Source organism: Bidens hawaiensis, unplaced genomic scaffold (genome assembly GCF_021521415.1).
Source record: "Bidens hawaiensis isolate Kalapana, Puna unplaced genomic scaffold, B.hawaiensis_p1.1 tig00009828_1, whole genome shotgun sequence".
Classification (NCBI taxonomy): Eukaryota; Viridiplantae; Streptophyta; class Magnoliopsida; order Asterales; family Asteraceae; genus Bidens; species Bidens hawaiensis.
This window is the reverse complement of record NW_027491736.1, coordinates 9,139-30,450: the sequence shown is the minus strand read 5'-3', so window position 1 is coordinate 30,450 and position 21,312 is coordinate 9,139. Positions and strand designations below refer to the sequence as shown.

General features: G+C 35.9%; 2 protein-coding genes, 1 long non-coding RNA gene and 2 pseudogenes across 5 annotated transcripts; 2 read left to right on the top strand and 3 right to left on the bottom strand.

Annotated features, from left to right (window-relative positions):
• Window positions 1-3,099: 3,099 nt before the first annotated feature.
• Window positions 3,100-3,969, bottom strand: LOC143533635 (uncharacterized). Its single transcript, XM_077028346.1, has one exon. It carries the CDS (start codon window positions 3,754-3,756, stop codon window positions 3,148-3,150), a length of 609 nt encoding a protein of 202 aa, XP_076884461.1. The 5' UTR covers window positions 3,757-3,969; the 3' UTR covers window positions 3,100-3,147.
• Window positions 3,970-6,816: 2,847 nt separating this feature from the next.
• On the bottom strand, window positions 6,817-9,021 carry LOC143533634 (uncharacterized; annotated as a pseudogene). Its single transcript, XR_013135394.1, has 2 exons — window positions 8,880-9,021; window positions 6,817-8,202 (listed from the first exon to the last, which is right to left on the bottom strand). The product of XR_013135394.1 is annotated as an uncharacterized LOC143533634 (transcript).
• Window positions 9,022-11,620: 2,599 nt separating this feature from the next.
• On the top strand, window positions 11,621-13,846 carry LOC143533672 (uncharacterized; annotated as a pseudogene). The gene is made up of 2 exons (XR_013135400.1): window positions 11,621-11,764; window positions 12,548-13,846. The product of XR_013135400.1 is annotated as an uncharacterized LOC143533672 (transcript).
• Window positions 13,847-15,636: 1,790 nt separating this feature from the next.
• LOC143533633 (uncharacterized) lies at window positions 15,637-16,365 on the bottom strand. The gene is made up of 2 exons (XM_077028345.1): window positions 15,992-16,365; window positions 15,637-15,922 (listed from the first exon to the last, which is right to left on the bottom strand). The coding sequence occupies exons 1-2, from the start codon at window positions 16,263-16,265 to the stop codon at window positions 15,849-15,851; spliced, it is 348 nt and encodes a 115-aa protein (XP_076884460.1). The 5' UTR covers window positions 16,266-16,365; the 3' UTR covers window positions 15,637-15,848.
• Window positions 16,366-17,429: 1,064 nt separating this feature from the next.
• On the top strand, window positions 17,430-20,067 carry LOC143533632 (uncharacterized). Its single transcript, XR_013135393.1, has 7 exons — window positions 17,430-17,457; window positions 17,738-17,880; window positions 18,018-18,115; window positions 18,849-19,226; window positions 19,321-19,463; window positions 19,548-19,766; window positions 19,867-20,067. It is a non-coding gene; the product is annotated as an uncharacterized LOC143533632 (long non-coding RNA).
• Window positions 20,068-21,312: the final 1,245 nt, after the last annotated feature.

Below are 21,312 nucleotides of genomic sequence, written 5' to 3'. Positions count from 1 at the left end.
TAAAAACCAATATCAACGGTCCAATCTTTTAACTATTTTTATTTTAATGGACCTTCGTTATAAAACACTTAATTTCGTTAAGCTTTTTTTCGAGTTTCAATCCAATGTTTTAAGGTTTTTGATTGGAGAAAGGATACGAGTCGACTAATGTAAAACTTACCTCAAAACGGTGATCTAAATGACGAAACAGTGTTTTAATTCAGGTGTTTGAATTTCCAATTAACAAAAATCAAGTAATTTGAATCACTGTTTCGAGATAAGTTTTACATCAATCGACCCGTATCTTTCTTCAAATCAAAAGCCCTAAAACATCGGATTGAAACTCGGGAAAAAAAACTTAACAATGCTAAGTGTTTTTTAACGGAGGTCCATTGAGACAAAAAAAAAGTTGAAAGGTTGGGCCGTTAGTAGTTATTTATAAATGTGAGATATTTATCGGCCAATAAAATATGAAATTATAGAAAAAGGTTGGTTGGGTTACGGATAAAAACATAGGCTTTTGACAGCGGTATGTAAGTTTAGGTCAAACATGATGTATCATTTAGATAAACTCAAATCACTCTAAATGTGTGTATATGCTGTGTGTGTGCACTATATACATACAAGTTGTTAATTTGATATGATTGCGTACGATATCATAGTGAATTTATGTAGGCTGGTAGTTAGGTACCCCGTTTAAGACACGATAAGACCTATTAATAAAAAAAGTGTGGTATGTGATTTTTTTAGTTGCTTAAATAATTGAAATTAGTATGATAGACTCCATCATTTTCTCTTATTGGTACACAAAACTTAAAATTGTCTTATAGTCATGACATATAAAGTAATTAAATGAGTCGTATTCAAGTTTGATATTTGTGTTACGCGTGTCGCTTCTTACCTGTTAAACCTGTTAAGAAGACACAAATTGTCAGCCTAAACTTATGACTTGGTAATTATATTGTTGCTTACTGTGTTGTTGGATTAGTCTATTCAACTAGCACAACTTAAGAATTCTTCTGTTTTTCAAATAACTTGGAGAATGTTTTGATGAATTATGTGATTTGGATTTCTGATGAAGGATGCTAAGAAAGTGACACATCATGGTCAAGTTCTTTACCCATGTCTGCACACATGGCCTATGTTTTTCCTATGTTCTCATTCGTTAAATTATATTCCATACAGATAGTCTATTCTAAAATGTCATAAATTATAGAGTTTGTTTCAACAAACAAACTTCTAGTGGTGAAAAACTTTTGTATGATGGAAGTAAAAAAATTATTTATTTACTTGTTTTACATCAATAATAGGTTATATACTTTATATAATATTGGATGCAATCGTGTCTAGTTGAAGAATACTTTTTATTACAAGGGATGCCAATCATGTCTGGTTATAGAATGACAGGTCTCACGTTTGTGGGTTAAGTTGTCCAACATGAACACATTTTATATATTTATTCGTGTTGTACTGCGACAATGCACGGTCCTATTTACTAGTTACTGATTTAGTCGAGTACTCGAAAGAATTTTGTAATTCATTATTAACATGTTACAGTGTACTAAAATTCATTATCATGTTTCAGATTTGCCATTACCAAGGTTTAAAGCTGGGCAAGAGTGTAATTTAAAAAGGTGAAATTTGAACTAAGTTGTATACGGAAGATTGGTCCATTACTCGTGCACATTTAGGTGCATTAAGAAGCGCTCCTAAGAACATCGACCCTCCCTAGACTAGCAAAAGCCGATGATAACCGAAGCCAAATCTGTAATGCTTCGTCTCAAAGATCCAATCCAGTAGAGATTTTAGTGGATGGTTGGAGTCTTGAATTGCCTGCTCCGGGGACAAATTCCCCATTGCCAACAAAACATATAGCCATATGGTTTCTCTAATCTTCCTTCACATTAATTATGCAATAAAACCCGAAACAACAGATGGCATGTAGAAAAAAGGATATGACTCTTGATGGGAATCTTTCATCTAGAAGCTCGGCTGTAACAGGCAAGAAAACGAACCTTGGCCATTGCCTTATGAAGAATGCGCTTTTGGCTCTTTATCCAGTGCCGGATAAAAGAAGAGAAATATGATTCTTTTGCTCTTTAGTCTACAAATATCGACTGTTTCTTACGCTTTTGAAGCATTAAGTAGAATGATCCTCTTTCTTCTAACGAAAGGATGAGTTAAAGTGCCCATGGCAATCTAACTTGATCCACCCCGAAAGCCAACAACAGTTTGGTATTACAATTAAACAGACCGTATACACATGCCTAGCAAGTAGCAAGGGCTTTTTTTGCGAATAATATATCTATCTATATATCTATCCTCCCAACTGCACAAATGAATTTCTAGGTTATATGAAATTCACATAAAGATAAAGAGAATAACATGACTGAAATTTCTGATATTCAAACATACCTGACTGATAAAAATTTCAAAAGGTCACCATAATCTCAGTTTCAAATTCTCATCATGTACTGGTATGTGTCTGCAGATAGTATACGAATCCATGTCTTCCAAAACAAACCGGAGAGCTTAAAACTTAAACAAGAGACTGTCTTCTGCTTGCACAGTTGGATTGACAAAATGCTGCAGCCTATATACATTCTTATGAATGCAACCTTCTAAGTTCTAACTATCTAATCGTATTTACAAGGAACGAATGAAGGACATGTTTCTAATTCAACAATTTCTTTTTTAACAACAAAGGCTTGGTCATCTGGGATCAGCCTTAGCAAATGAATCACGCTTTCGCCAGCAAAGGCTTGGACACCTGGGATCACCCTTAGCAAATGAATCACGCTTTCGCCCGATGAATATAACTTGATGACCCAGCCCATCTATCTAGGAGGAAACCCATATCCTGGAAAACTCCTTAGCTCAACCCGAAACAAAATGGTCCAGGCGAGACTCCAACCCATGACCTACCATTAGAAAAGTCACAGGGCTACCGCTATACCAATTGGTTTTTTGGCTTCTAATTGAGCAACTATTATTCATTTGAGAGTATTGAATCAATAATCCTAGCAACTTGTATATACATTACATATATAACAACATATGATCCGAACAACGAATTAAAAACTTATTCAAGTAAAGGGAAGGGTATACATACATACATACACATTACAAAAACTCATCAAAACTATACCACATGTAATGTCATGAATGTCATTGAAGAAAATAACCCGACAAGAACAATGCAAAGAAAAATAAAAGACTACCGTAGATAAGAATCGCCTTCTGGCCTGAAGTCAGCGCGTTCCCGCCAAGCCCAAACTGCTGGTTCTGAGCGAACCCAGCAATCTCCACACTCTTACTGGCAAAGAAGGTTTTGGCAGCACCACAGGTGGGACACCTCCAATCGTCCGGGACTTTATCAAACGGCAACCCGGGCGCTATCGGGTAAGACGGGTCACCCGCAGCCTCATTATACAAGTACCCACACGACCGGCACTCGTAGATTCCGGTGTTTAAGACTGCAAACTTCTCCTCTAGTCTACGTGGATCAAACTGTTCTGTTTCTGTTGTTTCTGTTATTTCTGTTGTTTCTGTTATTTCTGTTGTTTTTGTTTCGGTTGGTGATTCGGGTATGTCTTCTTTGGAGACATCGGTGGATTTAGTGATGATGAGTTGGAGTTTGTGTTTGTGTTGAAAGGTGTGTGGTTTGAAAGGATAAAAGGTGGTGGTGGTGGTGGTGGTGGTGATATGGGGTGGTTTGGATTTGAGAGGATTGGAGGGTTGAGTGAGGCGAAATGTGGCCGATGCTGCGGAAGCCATTGATGATCGACCGGTGACGGTGAGCTTGAGCTGAGCTAAAGTAGTTAATGGTTTGAGTAGATGAAGATAGATGAAATGTGGGATTGGTGGATAAGAGATGGTAGATGGATGATGTGCGGTTGGGGATTGGATAAGACCGTTAAACTATGATTAGCTAGGTTCTTTATGGGTTAAATGCACAACCGGTTTCACAGAATAAGAATCGGGTTTGAGAGAATATGCTTAATCCTAATGTTATGTTACCGTTCTACTAATATCAACTAGGTTATTGACATGTGTACTACAAAAACAAAAATATATATGTGTATATTATTAAATCGTAAAGTATGTATTTCTATCGGTAAATAATTTTATTAAAAATATCATCATCATCATCATCGTACTCAGTATGTCTCACCAATACCAAAGCTATAGTAGGGTCTGAGAATGGTAAGATGTAGACAGTCTTACCTCTACCCTATAGGGATAGAGAGGCTGCTTCTGATGAGACCCCCGGCTCGATAGTAGTTTATTAATATAAATTATTGGCATAGAAAGTTATGACAATAATATTAATATGATTTAACAATTAAAGTACATTAAAATTTAATACAATAATAAAAAACGTTAATACACATTGCATAATACAAAACAAAATAATAAGAGAAAATTACCAAAACAAGAGAGAAAACACCAAATAGCCCGTGAGATTTGAATTTCCCAAAATAGCCCTTCAAATCTCACGTCTACGTTAGTTTGTGATATTCCCCGTGAGTTTTCGTGGTCGAATCAAATTCTGCCATGTGTTTTCCATTCCCACCTACCACGCTATTTTTCATCCCAAATCTGTCGGAAACGTAACTTTTGACATCAAATATAACCTGAAGAAAACCAACTGTAACGTGATGTTTCAAGCTGTTTTCATCGGCAACGTGAGTTTTCAAATAAGATGATTTTTAAGTTATTTTGAAATTCATCTTCTAAGACGAATTTCATATGAATTTCATCTTTAAAAAAAATCATATTCATCATTCTTCATCAAACTCCAAGCTTTAATAATGGGAGTAAGTGACCAGTCCCTTGCATCCCTATCGCCGCACCGGCACCGGAATCCGATCAATCCGACCTTCCATTTGCAACTTAAGCACTGGTTCACCACGCGCCGCTTAGGACTGGTGCACGCGCTCGTCTCCACCGCCTCAAACCGTCGTTTTCTAGACGGATTTGAGGTTTCGATTTCGGTTTCCGGCACGGCGACGGAGTTAGGTCTGAAGTCAACGGTAACGGCGGGAGAGAGTTTGTGTTGCTCAAAATTCATTTCATCATCACAGCCTCATTCGTAAACATAAAACAAGATCAAGCATATACATATATATATATATATATATATGTTTTGACTTTGGAGTGTGTTTATGTATGTATGAATATAAAGAGACAGTCATACAGAAGTAGAGTAACCATGGTTAGAACAAATCGGCATCGAAATCATCGGCTTGTCCGGAGCCTCATTCGCTTGAGCAAATACCAACAAGTAACATTAAATAATACCTCCTCATCTGCCTATTTTCACCGTGGTTTGAGTGTCGATATGGGTTTGGTTCAGGCATGGGTTTGGTTGGTGATGAGGGTTTGGTTTGAGAGTGTCGATATGGGTTTGGTTCAGACATGGGTTTGGTTGGTGATGAGGGTTTGGTTTGAGAGTGTCAATATGGTGGTGGTGGGTGGTTGGTGGTGGTGTCCGGTAGCATTAGGTGGCGGAGGAAATGGTGGAGGTTTGATGAAGAAGATGAATATGATTTTTTTAAAGACGAAATTCATCTTAAGAGATTAATTTCAAAATAACTCAAAAATCATCTTATTTGAAAACTCACGTTGTCGATGAAAACAGCTTGAAACATCACGTTACAATTGGTTTTCTTCAGGTTATATTTGATGTCAAAAGTTAAGTTTCCGACAGATTTGGGATGAAAAATAGCGTGGTATGTGGGAATGGAAAACACATGGCAGAATTTGATTCGACCACGAAAACTCACGAGGAATATCACAAACTAACGTGGACATGAGATTTGAAGAGCTATTTTGGGAAATTCAAATCTCACGGGCTATTTGGTGTTTTCTCTCTCATTAAAAGGGTTGTTTTGGTAATTTTCTCCATAATAGCATGAAGCGACATTAAAAATAAGATTCACCGCATTTTTAAACAATTCACCATGTTTATATTTAATATAAAAACTAATATCATACGGTACCAAATTGGTATCAAGTTTTTAGTTTTTGGTATTCATACGGTACCGAATCGGTATCAAATTTTTAGTTTTTGGTATTCGTACGGTAACAGTACAGTTCGGTATGATACCGGTATTTTTCAAATTTTGCATGAAATACCGGTACCAGTACCAAATACTTTAAATTTTCGGGATCGGTACCAGTACCATCCTGAGCTCATCCCTAACTTACAGTGGGTTGGTTATTACGAGCAAACGTCTGTAGTACAAGTTTCACTTTTAAGGGAAAGATTGAAAGGAAAAAAAAAGTTGATTAACTACTGAATTATATGAATGAATTATAGTAAAACCAAATCTTTGCTTTAAGGGTTAATAACTTGATATGTTGCAAAATTAGGATGCTTAATTTGGGCTCTCTAGTAGCCAATGGGCCTGGTTAATTTTGATGGGCTGGCTCCGTCAGATCCAACTGGCAGAGTCCGTCGGCAAGCATTTTGTCTTTCCGTCTAGCAACACACAAGTGTTTTCCATTGCATTTTGGATTATATGAAAATCATATAATCCAAAATGCAATGATTGTATAAAATGTTATAGCCCTAGTTATATCCAAACTGAAATCTATGATTCACCGGGAATTTAATTTTGTCAAAAGATGTGAGAATTGAATGAATAAGCTAAACTTGTTCAACTACCATCCAATGACCTTCATAAAGACTGATGCACTTGTTAATATAAAAAAAAAATCCAAAACACATTCCACTATATGATAGGACAGGACTTGTTCGTAACCACGTAAAACAGAATTCTAGGGGAAAATAAAAGCAGAAAATCAATGTATGGTTCAGTTCTAAGGGGCAGTAAAACCACAATGAACTATTGTATCCTGTAATCAGCAAACGACCCTGCAACAGCTCCGAATACCAGAAACAAAGACCACTACACAGTATCATTGAGTTTAATAAACTCAACAATCTGATTACTAATCAGTTCCTTCAAAAACCAGACTCGCTTAGGAGCTAACTAATCATATTTTAAAGAAAACATCCATCCATCATTTTGACAACTACTACCAAATGTCCAATACTAAAAAAAAGGAGATATCATTCACAAACAAAGTCCATATCTCACCTTTACTGCTGCTGTGTAAATCTCATTTCATTTCATTCAAGCTAACAACCATGCCTGCAAAGGGTAAGTCATATCTCCCCAAGATATATCTGTTTATCACTGCTGCAAGATCCTATGATAGGCTCGGTGGGGTGGAAGACACATTCGTTGACAGATCCAGTGTGGCCAGGAAGCTTATAGAGTATGCGTCTTGAAGTGGTGTCCCAAATATAAACCATCCTATCAGAACTACCAGCGGTAACCTTGCTCCCATCAGGCGACCAGCTACACTTGAGAAGGTTCTGCTCCACATTGTGCTGGTGTCCCTCCATTATTTTCACGCAACGGTTCTGTGGGGCGTACGGACGCATGTCCCATATACGAAGAGTGCAGTCCATCGCATTGGTAAGGAGGTATGAGCCGTCAGGGCTCAGCTGCATGCCCGTTATCATGTTCTGATGGCCTTCAAGTGTCATGGTAACCTCATTTCTCCTGAGGTCCCACACTTTGACAACATTGTCAATTCCACCGCTGTATATCTTGTCTGAAGCATCGGAAAAGCCAACAGCGGTGACCTGGTATTTATCAGGAAAGGTCTGGATGGCACCCCTTTGGCGAAGGTCCCAGAGCTTAGCAGTGCCGTCATCAGATCCACTGACAACAAGAGGTGGACCCCTCCTAGAAGGAGAGCATGAGTTCACAAAAGATGAGTGTTCCGCCATCTTCTTTATCTGCTTCCCTGTCTCTACATCCCATGCCCTCAGCGTCTTGTCTGGACTGGCTGAGATTATCTGGGATCCATCAGCCGTCCACTGCAGATCCAACACAGCATTCTTGTGGCCTTTCAGAACCATGTAGTTCTTGCATTCGCCAGTGACATGCCAGAGGAAGATTTCTCTGTCATGAGACCCAGAGGCAATCACGGTTCCTGCTGGATTGAACTTCAGGGTATATATGGCACTCTGATGACCAGTCAGCAACATGATGGGTGACAATAAACTTGATGTTCTCTGTTTACCGTTTGGGTTCATATTCTGGTGACTATTATATGGTGATATATCCATTGGGCGGACACCCATAACAGACAGAGCCCCTTCGCCTGCTTGCATTTTGACGTGTTTGATAACAGAAACAACTGAAAAATAAAAAATATAAGCCATGTCAGTATCATCATTTTTTTACTTGCAATGAAGAAAAACGAAAGCTTAAATATGTAATGAAGCCACAAGCAGAGGGCATTCGGTTGACTGGCTATACTTTTAGAAGATGCTCCAACATGGAGCGCCACAAATTAGTCAGATAAAGATTGCTTCATAAGAAGATTATGAATCAGAAAACCAAACAACAGCTAGCACTGGCATCTTATTAGATATTGATATAAAAAGAAGCCTTCTATATACTACAACACGGCACATAAATTATTGTTACAAGGTCCCATTAGTCCAAGAAACTCGGATATGGTTGAAGATAATGCTAGTCAACCGAATATAATCCTAAATGGACTTCCTCCATCCTCCTGGCACATTCCATAAGTATTTGTTTGGAAATTCTCTCCCAAATTCAACAAGAGTCGTGCAAATAATCTGATACATTGATATCAGTTACAAGTGTGTTTTACATACATAGAAGGAAGTATTGGTAACACTTAACAATTAACAGGAATCTTGAAATTTAGCTGATAGAACACATACAAACTAATTAAGGATGTTGAATTGCATAGCATAACCTAATTAACTTGGCATTCAGATACTGTAACAATAATAATAATCTTAAGAAAACAATGAATCCTATCAAACAAACAAGCAAACGAACCGAAAGGAAAGTAAGCTGTAGCTGCGAGCGAGAGTGATGAAATGAATCTCTGTAACTTTGATTGAATCAATATGCAGAGGTGAAGGGAAAACCAGAGCAAGAGCAGTGATCAAGTAACCGGCGAAGTCCGAAGCCTTCCAAAGTCTGATGGATGGATGATGATGATTCAGCCCTAATTTCGATTTGTTTTAACAGTATTTCTGTATTTGGCTTAAATAAATAAGTGGTGGGCTAAAATAAACATTCGTATAAATTTGGGTGGTAGCAAAATGCAAAATATTGGCTAAAATTATTATTTAGAGTTAACGCTGCATTCTTGAGTTTTTTATTTAATAGATTGAAAAAAAAAAAAGATAAGAAAATTTTTCTTTTTTCATTCTTGAGTTTTTTCATTAAAAGAAAAGAAAGAGAATGAAAGGAAAAGTTAACCCTTTTTTCCTTCAAAACTTTCCTGCCAAATATGGCCGGATTGTGAAGGAAAGTTTATATCTCATTACCATATTATTAATACACTCTATCTTAATTTTTTTTCCATGTTGCTACGAGGACATAATTGTAAAGTTACAAATATGTTTTTCTATCTTTTCATTCCAATCTAACTCAATAATGTAATAAACACTTTCTTTTCTTTTCTTTTATTTTAACTCGAGAATGCCTTTTAAGTATATAATTTTTTTTCCTTTCTTCCTCTATCCAATCTCATCATTTCTTTTCCTTGTAGTTTAAACCCGAGAATGCAGTGTAAAAGTAATGAAACGAGTAAACTTTTGATTACCTTTTGAAAATCGAGTGCTTTTGTATTATACTTTTGAATTAACTTTATTATGAATTAACTTTTGAATTATACTTTATTATGGAATCATATGGTTATTTTTAACTTAAGTTGCATTTATATGAATTTACAAGATAAATTATTCTACTCGGTTGAAGTTCTTGGTACAACCCGGTTTGAGTGGTGGTACCATTTTTAGCCTAATCCGGCGTGAGTTAAAATGCGGTTTTTAAAACATTGGTTGAAACCCTTACAAAAAGTGCATAGATAAGTGATGACGTGTGGATGTAGTACCAAGAGCTAACGTGTAAGCATAACGGATGCTTGATGTTGTACCAAATCCAAATAAGTGATGAATAGTGTGGGTTTTGTGAGAAAAAAACAATTTTACAATTTATAGATTTTAATTGCTAGTTATCCCAATTTTATATTACGTACAACAATTAATATCATCCGGTGTTCCTACACTCACTTTATTTGATAGATGATTGTTTATGTTCTTAAATTAGTGATCATCACATCAAACCTAATTATTCATTTAGGTGTTTATATGAACTTGAATCCATAGTTATGGGATTTTACTAGTTACTTTACCAAATTTTAAACCCGGGTATAATCCATCTTTTAACCATTATTTACAGCCTTGTATTTGCTAATTGCTATTGTTGTTAAGTTACTTTTGAATCTTAATCGTTGTATGGATGCTTTAAAAATATTGAATTGAATCAACTTGTTGGTTCATCATTTCTAAATCAATCATTTAAGTGAAATTGCAAAGGTCATAACTAATCTTAAATTAATTTAGTTAGCATCAGTCATAAAATCTTCGTGATTTCAAGACCCTAATTGATCTAACTAGTAAAGGCGATTAGGAGCACGCGATTCTTCTTATCTTTAATCGGACAGTAGACACTGATAATGGTGGTGGGTGAGGGGGCATGAGCCATTCCCTCTCACCTACACACATAGATATTATATACATAGACACACTAGTTTTTATCCCACCCTATTACGGGGATTGTTTTACATTATTCGTTTATAATTTTATATATTTTTTTGGGATTTTTTAATTATATTTATTATAAGGAAGTTAAAAATGTATTTAGGGTTTTTTGATGAAATAGTTTCATAAATAAATGAGATGTTATAACCCGGCTTGAAAGCTATGGGTTTAGTGAAACCCATAACCCATTTATTTTTTTAACTATAAAATTGTTTTTTAATTATAAATACTATCTTTTTTAACTAGATATTAATATTTAGTATATCTCTATTTTATATGATTTTTATATCAAATATCTGGTAAGATTAATATTTAATTTAATTAAATGTTATAACCTGTTTAAGGGCAATCAAGGTTTGGTGAGATGTTATAACCTGTTTAAGGACAATCAAGGTTTGGTGAGACCCATACCCGTTAATTCGAGTCAAATGCATGAGAAACCTTCATTTACAAATAAAACAATATAATGGCTAGAGAGAATGTAAGAATGTTTCGTTTATATATACATTTAAGATAAGATATATAATTTTATTTTTAATGGGATTTGTGGATGCTTCTTGCTTTGAGAAGAAATTAAGGTGTTTTAGGAAAATTTGAATTATTTATAGTGCTAATGAAGTTGATGTGTCTATTTATAGAGGTTTGTCAAAGTAGGCGTTTGGTACTCGGGTTTGCTATTCAAGCCGAATAACCTAAATCCATAACATGTTAAATCACAATTTTAGCCCGTATTTGAAATTTTACCCCACCCAAATTCGTAAGAATGTATTTTTAGCCCATAACTTATATTGTAAGAGGGTGTTTGACCGAGCTTATTTTTTTTGTTATTTGCTTTTTGGATTGGTAAAATGTCCAAAATGTCCCTCCAAATTTTGGAGGGTTGGAGGGGCATTTTGGACATTTTGCCCAACAAAAAGCAAAAAATAAAAAAAATAAAAAAATAAGCCTCAGCCAAACACCCCTTAACTCAAATCGAAATTAGGGCTCCATCCGAACACGAACTCCTACCTGACTGACTTCATCGCTCTAACGCTTGATCAGTCAGAGGCTTCATCGCGATAGGATTCATTTCAAAGTTACAGAGATTCATATCACCACTCTCGCTCGCCGGTACAACTTACTTTCCTTTCAGTGCGTTTGTTTGTTTGATAGGATTCGTTGTTTTCTTAAGATTATTATTATTATTATTATAGTTACAATCTCTGGATGCTAAGTTAGTTAGATTATGCTATGCATTTCAGTTAGTTTATGTGTTCTATCACCTCAATTTCTCTCAATTTTTAAGTTGGTTAAGCGTACTTTCTTATGAAAATCTATGTAAAACACTCGTGTTGTATCACCTTGTAACTGATATATATTGGATCTAGATCCCAAGTTCATTTGAGGCTCTTCGTCTTTTGCTACTAACCTATATGTACTTGTACTCATATCTGAACCAGTCCTTGAATGAGGGAGAAATGTCATCAAATTGCATTACTCTTGGGAGAAATATTATTTTAACCAAATGATTATATATGGTTGTATAGCAAGCATTATTCTCAACCATATCCGAGTTTCTTGGACTATACTTGCCCTTGTAACACAAATATTATGCCTTTCTGTAGCATAAAGGAGAGTTCTTTCTTATATCTAATGCGCTATCCGGTGTTTGGTTTCTCTGATTCATATTAGATGGGTTCTCAAGATGTGATTTGGTAGCACCTTCTGTCTTGAAATCCCAAAATCTATCCGACTAATTTCTGGTTCTCCGTGTTGGAGTAGACACTTGCATCTTCTAAATTAGGCTCGGTCTCTGTTTCTAGATTCATTCTCATGTAGTCGTTATGGTTCACTTTTCTTTGTTGCAAGTGAGTAAAAAATGATGATACTGACATGGCTTATACTTGTCTTCAGGAAGTAAACATCAAACAAGCCAAAATGCAAGCAGGTGAAGGGGCCTTGTCTGTTATGGGTGTCCGCCCAATGGATATATTACCATATAGTGGCCACCAGAATATGAATCCAAACGGCAAACAGAGAACATCAAGTTTATTGTCACCTATCATGTTGCTGACTGGTCATCAGAGTGCCATCTATACCATGAAGTTCAATCCAGCAGGAACCGTGATTGCCTCTGGGTCTCATGACAGAGAAATCTTCCTCTGGCATGTCACTGGCGAATGCAAGAACTACATGATTCTCAAAGGCCACAAGAATGCTGTGGTGGATCTACAGTGGACGGCTGACGGGTCCCAGATAATCTCAGCCAGCCCAGACAAGACGTTGAGGGCATGGGATGTAGAGACAGGGAAGCAGATAAAGAAGATGGCGGAACACTCATCTTTTGTGAACTCATGCTCCCCTTCTAGGAGGGGTCCACCTCTTGTTGTCAGTGGATCTGATGACGGCACTGCTAAGCTCTGGGACCTTCGCCAAAGGGGTGCCATCCAGACCTTTCCTGATAAATACCAGGTCACCGCTGTTGGCTTTTCCGATGCTTCAGACAAGATATACAGCGGTGGAATTGACAATGTTGTCAAAGTGTGGGACCTCAGGAGAAATGAGGTTACCATGACACTTGAAGGCCATCAGAACATGATAACGGGCATGCAGCTGAGCCCTGACGGCTCATACCTCCTTACCAATGCGATGGACTGCACTCTTCGTATATGGGACATGCGTCCGTACGCCCCACAGAACCGTTGCGTGAAAATAATGGAGGGACACCAGCACAATGTGGAGCAGAACCTTCTCAAGTGTAGCTGGTCGCCTGATGGGAGCAAGGTTACCGCTGGTAGTTCTGATAGGATGGTTTATATTTGGGACACCACTTCAAGACGCATACTCTATAAGCTTCCTGGCCACACTGGATCTGTCAACGAATGTGTCTTCCACCCCACCGAGCCTATCATAGGATCTTGCAGCAGTGATAAACAGATATATCTTGGGGAGATATGACTTGTCCTTTGTAGGCATGGTTGTTAGCTTGAATGAAATGAAATGAAATCTACACAGCAGCAGTAGGTAAGATATGGACTTGTTTATGAATGCTCTCCTTTCCTTTTTTAGTATTCGACATCTGGTAGTAATTGTCAAATTGTTGGATGGATGTTTTCTTTACAAATATGATTAGTTAGCTCTTATCGAGTCTAGTTTTTGAAGGAACTGATTATTAATCAGGCTGTTGAGTTTATGAAAGTCATGGTTACCATACTTCTTATCCGATGAAGTGTCTTACACTATTTGTATAGTGCTTTGAAGTAAGTTTGGTTGCAATATGAATGGTGGTATTAGTTTCATTTTGTTTTTGGTATTCAGGATTTGTGCAGGGTCGTTTGCTGATTGTAGACAGTGTTTTTTTATGATGCAATAGTTAATTGTGGTTTTACTGCCCTTGGAGCCATACATGATTTTTCTGTTTTATGTGGTTAATTGGATCTTATCATCTTTGGACATGTTTCAGACAGATGCCCAAATGTCGGTGCTGATTATGTGTTGTATTGTAACTCTATGCATTTGAAAAGGGTTCATAATGTTTAACAAGTGCAGCAATCTTAGTTAAGATCAGCCCATAGGCTGTTGAATAAACTTCAGCTCTGCTTAGATTCTAATTCACTCAGTTTCTTAACCAAATGGAAAAAAGTATGACTATGGCATTCTGCAATTCAAACATGCACATTTATAGTACATTCGGAGTTGGTTAGAAAGGCTTCAAGTTTGGATAATAATAATGGTTGTGGGTAGAATTAGAATATGGCAACTTGTACAACCTTTAAGATGGAATAAAGTACAAGTGCATTGCTATGGAGTTGACGTGTAAATATGAGCCATTCAAAAAGCTTAAGTGTGACTATGAACATCTAAACTATATTTGATAGTACACATTACACTTGAGGGGACGAAAACGATATCGGCTTAATAAAATAATAAAAATAAAGTGATTACTAAAACCAAGTAACAAACTAATACAAAATTAAACAAAACCATCACAGGAGCAAGCACCGGTGTCTCCGTGTGGACGAGGTTTGGGAGCAAGGCAACAGCAAACGAAACATATAACAAGTAACCACACCGCAGAGGATGCCATTGCTTGTCCCCAATTCTCCATGGATTAATCGATCTCAGCAATTGCATGCAATGGAATGATGATTTATATATGCAAATAAAGTATCAAAGAAGCATCTCATACAGGGTGTCCACACTCCAGATGTTATGAGGTAAAAGCGGGCTTTTCTCGACGGCACTACATGTGAAGCAAAAGTGGGTTTAAGTGAGATAACGTAGAAAAAAAATTATAAAAATACCAGTTATATATATATATATATTATATGTAACAGTGTCACTTAAGTTTTCAATCACCATCATTTATTCTAGAGAAGATTTAAAAAGAATAAAAATGATTCTTAAGGGTACGGTTGTTTAAATGTAATAAAAGTTATACTATTGTTTTAGTAGGCATGTGACGGTTATAGGGATTGAACTCTTGATTTCATGCTCTACACATTAACCAACTTACCGCCCCACCAAAGTGGGAATGACCAAGTTGAAGGCTTAATTTGATTAATTTAGAGCAATGAGGTGAAAATACTTTGGCTTTTAAATAAAAAGATTCGCTTGATATGGTTTGTTTGGTCATTAACTAAATTAAGGCTGTTAAAAATGGTAAAAGCATAATCCGTAACAAACATTACTGTACAACCGAATATAGCATTTGGTTTCGAAAGACATGGTTTTTGCTTTGAAAGGATTTGGTGATTGTGCAGGTTTTATGGAGAAGATGTTTTGTTCTTGGTTCATATATCTGAAAAACAAGCTATGTTGCTCTTTCTTCCACCCAAGCATTATCGTACAAAAGTTATCCGAAACACTATAACAAACACCTATTAATCCATTATACTAATTTAAGCATGTCGCGTATTTGTAGCTAAACCCCTTTCGTTAATGTTGCAAGTATTGAGTTCATGTCATGTTAATAAAATATGCTTAACTTCATAAATATACTTCACCTCACAAAATTGTTTTTACTAAAACCAAATATTAATTACCAATAAGACATGTTACATTGCACATTAATCAACAACACACTTGGCCTGTTGCATGGAGGCTTGATGCAAGGAGAATAAAAAGCAGACACTAAAACTATACAAAAACTAAAAAAACAGAACAAAAGTGACAGCAATCAGTTACAATTAAAAGCTTCATCAAGTAAGGGTACCTATAGCATAAGCATCGAAAAATATTGTTCAAATTCTTTATCAATGGTGAGCTTCTCAGCTCCTTGTTCAGCATCTGCATTAATTGGCATAAAATTAGAACACATGAATACATATATTTACAATAAGTAAATGGTTTATTTACCTTGGTTGACATTCCATCTTCCCGATGAAAGCACAGAATTATTCGAAATGATTCCATTAGAGCAAAGGAAATCTTCCATTGATTGTTTGCATTCATATTCCAAGCTACTAATCTCACAATCCTCAGAACTTAAAAGTGCATACAAATTGTCGGCAGAAACATCGTCACACGCTTTTGTCTCCAGTCTCTCAGAAGAAATGCCACTCCAATTAACAGAAGATGACGTTGAACGACTGGCATCATTGTGCAGCAGAAAATCATCAGACATAGACATGACCGAATCTGCATCTTCCGAAAAGCTGTTGCTATCTTTTGAAGACGTACTGTTTTTATTATATCCAAACAGGTGTGTTTCGCGACACGAACCTCCAAAATTTCATCTTCAAATTTCCTCTTGTTCCTGCAGCCATGGAAACCAAAAAATGGTGAATAACTTGATTAAAAGTTATGTAAATTGAAACAAGTAAATAACTGGAATTAGGGCTGTAAACGAACCGAACAGCGAACAGTTCGTGTACTGTTGGCGGGAAGTTCGTTTACATTCGTTCGTTTAATAAATGAACGAACACGAACAAGAAATTTTGTTCGTTTAGTTAAATGAACGGACATGAACAGAGGTTGCATTCGTTCATTTGTGTTCGTGAACGTTCGGTAATGTGGTTAATTTATGTTCGTTTACGTTCGTTTGTTTATGTGTTTAAAAGGTTTGCTTTATATTTTTATTATATTTAGTTGTAATAATAACCAACCTAACATTTATATTTTATACTTTTATTGTTTATGTTCAGTTCGTTTCGTTAATGGTATTTTATACTTTTATTGTTTATGTTCAGTTCGTTTCGTTAATGGTTTGTTTTATAAAGTCTTGCTATAACTAACAACAGCTAACTTTGCTCCGTTATCAGAATAAAATCACCGATTGGGGGTTGATGTTTCTATTATTATTATTACTACTGCTGCTGCTGCCGCCGCCGCCGCCGCCGCCGCCGCCGCCGTAAATGTAGACGAAGTTTTATCTAGGTAATGCCACATGGTCGATTTGTTTGGGGGGAAACACACAAATTACTCATAGAAATCCTCGTAACTCCATGCATAAAACATGAAACTAAACATAATATTGTGAGGACTAAAGTAGAAAGATCTCAAACATGAGGGGTCCCGAAGTGAAAACAGTTGTTATAACTTATAAGTAGTAGCACACAACATTGCGTTATTACTGATCCAAAATCAGATTTAAAACATGTTCCATAGGGAAAGAGAAAGAGTAGAAAGGGTGGTTATTGTTCAGTATGCATCATCAGGTTTAAGTGTAGATTTGGTGAGATATGCTCTCTTGAACCTGCCACTTAAACAAGGAGACATGATTAGGCAGTTTATAGTGGTGCGGCCGTTCGACAGGTCTCATCGTCCACCACGCTTAATTCCCCTTTCAAATTGCTTCTCTAACCCTACAAGCAACGAAAAAGGTGGTTTTGTTACTCTAGTTATAAGTAACGTAATTACTTTAGTTATATAAAATAGAGTAATTACTTTACTTATACATATAGTCATGCTACAAAAAGCCAAGATGAGTTATTTACGATTTTGCCATCACGTCTCTTTTTTCTTTCTTTTATTCGCACGGAATCTTCACTTTGTATTTGATCCATCTTCTAATTATTATTTTACCTATGTGTATCTGTTTGTGTGTTTAGTTAACTTGACTAACCTTTTTTAAGTTATGTTTTGTGTGTTCAATTTGATCAGGAGGGAATGGAACTAAACTGCAAACGAGTTCGACCATTTTAAAGAAACATGAAAACATAGAAAGAGAAATCATTGAAAAACAACATGAGTCTCAGTCGAACATCAATATCCAACATATAATGCGGCTTGCTGAATCTAAACAGGTTAACTAATAACTTAAAACAAAGCTAATATAGTCATATATAACTCGATCATCCCCACATCTTTACACTAATTCTTGAAACAAAACATGCAAGCTCGTAAGAAGTATGAATAAGTTAGTTTAATATGATCTATACAGATTGATTTTGACACTATGGCGGAGGCTGGGAACTCCATGAAAGAGTTCGCAGTCCAAGCTGCTAAGGATTTTGGAGCAACCTATGTTATGCTAGACAGGTCATCATCAAAAGCGCTCTCTATATGTACTAATTAAAATTTTGCTTGCTAAACATTTATATTATATTACTAATTAAAATTTAAGTTTAGTATTTAGTCATATTATATTAAAGTATAACATTGTATGTATCTTATATACAACTCTATAATTAACACAAGGAAATACACAAACTCTATGTTTCTATGTAATAAATGCTTTGACAATCTTAAACAGTCCAAAGAAGGAAGATCAAAAGTACGTTATGGACAATCTTACGTGTGCAATCTTGACAATGAGTCGTATGGGCCGTGTAGAAACTTTAAGAGATCCCAAACCTGAGGACATTAACCCACACAATGCTGGAACTTCTACACGTGAGTATTATTTTAGGAAAAGTTTCCCAAAATGCCCATTTGATCTTTATAAAGTCACAATTTGTCCATTTGACTAGTCACCTTTCAAGAATGTCCATTGAAAACTAGTCGACCAATCTGGATTTTTTGACACATGGAATTTTCTGTTTGGGTTAAAATCCAGTCGGGTAATGATTAGAATCCAGACTAGTCAACTGGTTTTGTATGGACATCCATGAAAGGTGACTAGTCAAATGGACAAAATGTGACTCTGCTAAAGTCTAATGGACATTTTGGAAAATCTTCCATTATTTTATCCTCTTTACAAAGATTTTGCTGTAAATTTGGTTTAATTAAAAAAAATCATCTTCTTAAAATTATAAGTTGATGGTTTATGTAGGTATGCAAGAGGAGCTGATATTTGATGAGGATATTTGTACAGTATGCGGACACGAAAGGCTAATGAACGGTGGCTTCTTTACACAGTTTAGTCACGCAGAGCTTGCTTTTTCCACATACGGGTTCTCTCAAAAGTATGTTTTATCCAAGTCCCGAAAGAGGGTGTATAGGGGAACTTTGCCTAGTGGATTGCAGATCGTCATAAGAAAACAATTTTTTGCCACCATCAAAGAATACGAGTTTAGATCGCTCGCACTAACACTTGGGAACGTTAGGCATGAAAATGTAGCAACACTGCTTGGGTTCTGTTCGGAAGGATATCACAGGTTTCTCGTGTACGAATATGTTTGCCATCAATCACTTTGCGCACACTTATCAGGTAATCAATCGCTAATGTTTCAGAATTACTAGCTAAAGCTTATATGCATGCATGCATGGTTCAAATTAATGTTTAATTTGTAATATTTATGTAGCAAGATGTAAAGAGCTGACTTGGGAGAGAAGACTGAAAATTGCCTTAGGAACATGTAAAGGATTGCAATATTTGCATACTAACAATATTTTTGGATGCTTGAGACCCAAAAACTTTCTTCTCACACATGACTATAAACCATAGGTACGCGTGCATAAAAAAACTAGTTCATGTCTCATGTATAAAATTGGTCAATTAAACGTTTAAAATTCGTTTTTATATATGAAGCTTGCCAACTTTGGTTTGACCAAAAACCAATACGAGGACTTGAATCACTTGTCTGAAACGAGGGTCCTTAAGACATTTGAGTATCTGGCCCCGGAATATTGTGAAACTGGGACGGATTCAAGCGTCACTGATGTCTATTCATTCGGGGTGGTGTTTCTTGAGTTACTAACCGGTAGGAAGACTATTGAAGAGACTCGAGGGAAAAGCTTTTTAAGATGGGTAATTAATTAATTATTGATAATTAATTATAAAACAATAGATAATTACATATAAATCTTCTCATGTATGTATATATATATATATGTAATGGGATGTGCAGGCAAGGCCATTATTAGAAGAAAAGGTGTACATGGAGTTAATTGACCAATTAATAAAAGATGATGTGAATCTTCTTCAACTGGTTTTGATTGTCCGGCTTTTGGAAAATTGTTTGTCCTATGATCCTAGAGAAAGATGCTCAATGTCAGAGGTGGTAACAGATTTGACCCACATTGTCGAAACCCATGACCATTCTCCCATTTAGTAGCATTGCATTCATGGTGTTAGTCACGTTCATCATGTATTATATATAGTTATTAACTTATTACATATAACATAATTTTATTCTTCATTTATTTTAAAGTTTGTTTGTTGTTATTTTATTTGTAGTTTGAATTTTAGGACACTTTAGATATTTTATTTTCATTATTTAAGTAAATTGTTATTCTCGTCATATGGTTTATCTTTTTTAGCTCATTCAGCCCAAAGTAAACTCTTATAACAAATTTAACCCCTAACGTTTAAAATATTTGTGGTTTTGGCCACTTAAAAGAATTTTATCTAATTTGTCTCCGTTAGCTATTTCATGTGCCCCTCACATGAGGAACAAATAGTGTCTCTCGTTAAGTAAGGGGGTGTTTGGGATTGCTTATTTTCACCAACTTATAATTTATAAACTTTTTGAAAAGTAATAAAGTGCTTGGGATTGCTTATATTGTGAGAGGAAAAGTTCCATAAGTTACACTTTTATAATTATTAAATTAATGAAAAGTTATAAGGAAACAAAATAAGGAATCCCAAACACCCCTTAAGTGTTATATTTACTAAAAATTAAAATAGATTTTTTTGACGGACGAAAATGGATTTTATTTCTAAATTAAGTTTATGCATAAAATATTAATTGTATGTATAAAATATGGTTATACTTTTTTTATATTAAAGTCATATGTACTAAATAATAATTTGATTAATGTGACAATATTTATTTGCTTCCTTGAGGTTTCGAGGCGGGCCACGCTTGCACACTTGTAAGTCAAAATCACACAAATAAGTCCTTGTGGTTTCAAAGCGAGTCGGTTGCGTCATTCCGTCAACTAATGGTGTTAGCTTGAGGGGCAATATCGACTTTTCACCCCTATATAAACTTATCGAACCGTTTGCGTCCCACACAGTTTGTCCATTGCATAGTTTGCGCCCTTGAGCTACAAAAACACTTCTCCATATCAATTCATCATCTTCATCCCAACTTCAAAATTTTGATCCCAAATAAACATGCGTACGATAATCGGCGAAGAAACAACCCACATTAATGGAGATACACTTCAAAGGATTCAAAAGCCACCAAACTCGACAACTTATGAATCTCAATCTCTGGTTCGGCCATGGTTGAAATTTACAAAATCCGAGATGCCAGAATCAAAGATAAAGACGCTGGAAAGTTGGGTAGTAGTAGTAGTAGTAATAATAATAATAATAATAATAATAATAATAATAATAATTTGGATTG